The 5,000-nt window shown below is 46.9% G+C and overlaps 1 protein-coding gene across 1 annotated transcript in view; it reads left to right on the top strand.

The window, feature by feature from the left end:
* myo16 (myosin XVI) overlaps positions 1–5,000 on the top strand; it is a gene marked incomplete at its 5' end in the record, with an annotated part of 90,386 nt that overhangs the window by 67,519 nt on the left and 17,867 nt on the right. Inside the window, one exon of the mRNA XM_083681463.1 lies at positions 4,533–4,635. Within this exon, the coding sequence (XP_083537589.1) occupies positions 4,533–4,635 (103 nt within the window). The remainder of the gene's footprint in view (positions 1–4,532; positions 4,636–5,000) is intronic.

Raw genomic sequence — 5,000 nt, 5'->3', positions numbered from 1 at the left:
ATTAATCTGACCGATTAATCAACTGATGATTCAGCAGACAAATGAAAAAGATATGAGTGACATGTAGCCCGGTAAACAAGAGTGTTGCAACAAGGAAGTTCAGTTCAAGCAACAAGGAAGCTCAGTTCAAGCAATTAGCTCCCATTAGTCTTCATCTAAGGGAATGGGAATGGCAGTTGGCACCATTGATTGAGAGGCCATCATTGTTAACTGGTAAAGTATCCTATTACTCCCTCACTCATCGACCACGTCTGGGTTTATTGTCTAGAAATGGTTAGAAAATCTCTGACTACCTTAATCGCAAGGTCAAAAATAAGGCGAATTATGAATCAACGAATAGGAAAAAAAAAAAATCAACTCATATTTTTTAATCGATTGACACCCCTAAAGAGAATAACTAAAGCAACAGTGTTATTGTCTTTATGAACACAACCATAACAATAACCTCATTTTCAGAAGTCTCTGCGACATGTCTTGGTAGTAATGATGTGTGCTGTTTCCTGTCTGCCTCGACTGTCTACTGCATGGCTGAGACACTCAAGGGAACAGACAGATACACACACACAGTAAACACTGCTATATCCTGGAGTGTATGAACACAGCGTTGTTTTACTGCCTGTTTGAGTCATACTGTATGTTTGCTGGTTTGCTCCCGTAGGTGTGTATCCATCTTTCTGTGTCTTGGAGCATGTGTGTATGATTATGCAGACGTGTGTTTGTCCATGCATATGTCTGTGTCCGTGTGTGTGTGTGTGTGTGTGTCAATGTGTTTGTCTTTGTCTCCGTCTCCGTACACGTGGGTGTGTGTGTGTGTGTGTGTGTGTGTGTGTGTGTGTGTGTGTGTGTGTGTGTGTGTGTGTGGGTGTGTGTGTGGGTGTATGCAGTTGCTTATATATCAAGGCCATGTTTATTTAAACATATAGAGAGGAGCCTGCCAGTCACAATGGCTCCATTCAGCCTGGCCTGTGTACCATTCATTTCTCTGCTCTGGCTCACACAAATAAACAAACACACACACACACACACACACACACACACACACACACACACACACACACACACACACACACACACACACACATTTAGAATGAATGAATGCAGCCATGGAGGGAGGTTGAGTGTGGGGATAGACTACAATGCAGTTTTTACAGGCCTCTCTCATTCTTCCAATCTCCTCTATCTTCAATTCAATTCAATTCAATTTAATTGGCTTTATTGGTATGGTTGCTAAACCATTAAAAACAATCATAAGAGAGTAAAGACAAATATTAAAAGTCTAATAACACAAAACAAAATCATAAGAGAGTAAAGACAAATATTAAAAGTCTAATAACACAAAACAAACAATAAACAGTTATGGTATACTGCAAAGTTTCACTGGTTCACTGGCTGTCCTTAGGATGTGGCACAAAGTCAAACATTTGGCTGCTAGTATATTTCACATTTGGGTATTTTGCCCAGTAAATATGGTAGTATTTCTGTATGTTTTTGTTATAAATTATTTGTGAATAAAGATCTCTTATTTCACTGTATTGTAACGACCCTGTGTAAGGCCCGTTAGCAGCTCCGCCAAGTGAGTTAACTCTCTTGGTGTTGTGGCTAGCGCGGCCGGTTTGTAAGCGGAAGGTTGCGAGTTCGATACCCGCTTAAGGCAAGCTTCTCTACCCCGCCGTTCGTTACATTGGTGTTAGAAGTGGGATGGCGCCCGTGAGGCCATCGGAGAGGCGTGTCCACGTGAGAGACTTGTATAGTGAAGCGTGAGGGCACGCTCTCCCGAACGGAGGGGATAGTGTAACGACCCTGTGTAAGGCCCGTTAGCAGCTCCGCCAAGTGAGTTAACTCTCTTGGTGTTGTGGCTAGCGCGGCCGGTTTGGAAGCGGAAGGTTGCGAGTTCGATACCCGCTTAAGGCAAGCTACTCTGCCCCGCCGTTCGCTACAGTATTGTTGGAATGAGGTTAGGAAGCCAGTGTTGTCTATGACGGCCTATCTCTATGGCCAGGCTATGCTCTCTCTCTCTCTCTCTCTCTCTCTCTCTCTCTCCCCCTCTCCCTCTCCCTTAACTAATCAAGATGGCAGGTTTATAACTTAATCCCTGATCACGAGGACACCATGTCCATACATCCACACATCCACACACACACACACACACACACACGCACACACGCACGCACGCACACACAACATCACATTCCTTCTCTGTAGCCATGCGGGGGTCTACACTAAGTCACAGTCACCGCCCGAGGCCAATTACATTAGTGTGAGCCTGCTCACCGCCGCTGATTTATGAGGAAATCTATTTTATTGTTGCTTTTATATGTCTTTTATGATACAGTATGTGTTTTGTGGCCAGGTTTATTTTCTGCCAATGTGTAAGGTCAGAGAATACAGCTTGAACTTTGCTCTCTTGTAAACCCGCCCCTTTTCCATGAACGTCGTCCCCGCCCTCTCCCTCCTCCTGGTTGTGCGGTCATCCAGACTGCATGACAACACAAAACGGTTCATCGATCAGGTGTTACCGCTACAAACCACTTCCTCCGTTGAAACCTCATGTGATATGCGGTAACACGGTTTGACCAAGTACCGGGACATACTCTTGTCCCTTAGGTCGCTGGTTCAAAGCCCAAGAGAGACAGTACAGTACCGCAGTGCTAGCGAGTGTACCGTTAGCTTTATTCGATGAAGAATTCAATTGAATTGAAAGTGTTGTATCAAAACATCTTAACTCGGTCTGAATGAATCCCCCCCCTCCCTTGAACAAAACCTGCGGTCAAGCTCTGATGTCATCTGAAGTGTTGTCTGATGAATGAGGCAAACCATTGGGGGGGGGTTTAGAGAGGAGGAGAGGAGGGTTGGGGGGGGGGGGGGGGTTCCAGCCATGTATGCTTTAATGCTTTAATGACACAGAGCGTCTGGCCACGTAGACCCCCCTAACCCCAACCCCCCTCCCCACCATACACCCCATAGACCCCCATTTAAAGTCTTATCAGAGGGGCTATTTCACCTTGTTGACTCTGTATGACAGTAGCCCCCTGGGTCTTGTAAAACCTGGGGCTGTCGATGGTTTTCATATCCACATAGGAGAGGTCACGGGTTTACAGAGTTCCTTTGTGTTTTATGAGCCCTGGGGGACACCGTCCACTGACTGTGAGGCTGGGCATTGTGATACAGAGAGAGGGTTAGGGAGAGTTCAGGAAGGATCCACTCCTCTAAATCTGACACATCCCTCACACACCCAAACACACACACACACTAATACACACACGCACACTAATACACACACACACACACACACACACACACACACACACACACACACACAGACACACGCACACACACAAAGTGGGTTTATCTGGACAGAACTCCTGTGGACCACTCTAAACCGCTTAGAAGTGCCCACATACTGTCTCTGAGACTACACACACACACACACACACACACACACACACACACACATACACACACACACACACACACACACACACTCACACACACACACACACACACACACACACACATACACCATTGATGACACAAGTGGTTTATATCTCTAACCATCTGCTCATTATGCTCGCCTCATTTAACAGTGACGCTGTGTGACATCATCACACAGGGACGCCGTTGCCCTGTGCTCTTGGGTCAGACGTCAGATGGCGGGGAAGAGACGGAGAAGCTCTTAAACATTCATGTCATGGAAAGAAGTGACAGCAACAACAGACTGTAATTAGATCAGGGACTCTGCCGCCGGATGTACTTTTCATTAGACCATTAGGGTTGTCACTAATGTGGACACACACACACACACACACACACACACACACATATACGAGCACACACATGCACACACACACACACACACACACACCCTCCCTTAACTACTAGCAAGGCTATGCTAATCTGACCTTTTATCACAGTCGAGGGGACTGTCGAACTTCTTCTTCTTGTGGGAGATGAACTACCTCTCTGTTCCTGCCAGAATCATCACCTCACATCTGTTGTTGTGTGACAAGAGGGGGAACAGAGCAACAGGAGATGTACACGTATCCCTTTTCTGACCAGAGATAATACACCATTACTCACAAATGATTCTTACGAAAGGTGCCGTGAATGATTTGACCTATAGTGTTGATGTGTGTTGTTCATGTTGTTCAAACATCTCATCTGACCAGAGTCCTTCCCACCCAAACGCAAAGGATCAAAGGATCAGTCTCTCTCTCTCTCTCTCACTCACTCTCTCTCTCTCTCCGCTGTGACTAAAGCAATCATCCACCTCTCACAACACCAGTTGCCCCCGGAAACACCAATAGGAGCAGATGCTGCCGAGCTGTCCCGCCTTTTGACCCCCTTTGACCTTTGACCCTCTCCTTGTCTGAATGTGCGGGTCATTGAATGGGCCTCACACAAACGTAGACATGGTGCCATGCTGAAATCCCCCCCCCCCGCGTGCTTTTACAAGAACAAATGTATCTATCCGTCCTGATAAGATGTTTACTTCCTATGTACTGAGGTTTCTACTTCCTGTCTGTCTCTCTCAGGTACAGAGACCTTGTGGACACCACGCTGGGTGACAAGAGGAAGTTGTCATCAGAGGAGAAGTGTCGTTACGTTCTGCAGCATTGCAAACTCCAGGGATGGCAGGTGTGTGATATCTGTGTGTGTGTGTGTGTGTGTGTGTGTGTGTGTGTTAATGAGGGTGAGTGTTGTGTTGTGTGGTGATATCTCTCTGCTTGCGTTGTGCCACATCAAAAGCAAAACATGTGAAGAACAAGTTGAGCCTAGGCTCCCATGTCTTTTCAAATCTAGGGGCTCCTCATCAAACCCCCCCCCCCCCCCCCCCCCCATCCCTACCCCCTTCCCGCCTCGTCTCGGCTGCTGCTGTTGTCGTGTCTGAGTGTGTGTGACCTCCAGGGGTCACGGCGGCTCCTGTCTCACACTTACACACACATACACATGCTCTCACAGTGCCCCCCAGACACGTTCTCACACACTCTGTCATTCAGAGA

The sequence above is a fragment of the Argentina silus genome, assembly GCF_951799395.1.
Source record: "Argentina silus genome assembly, chromosome: 12".
Lineage (NCBI taxonomy): Eukaryota > Metazoa > Chordata > Actinopteri > Argentiniformes > Argentinidae > Argentina > Argentina silus.
This window is presented reverse-complemented; position numbering and strand designations above follow the sequence as displayed.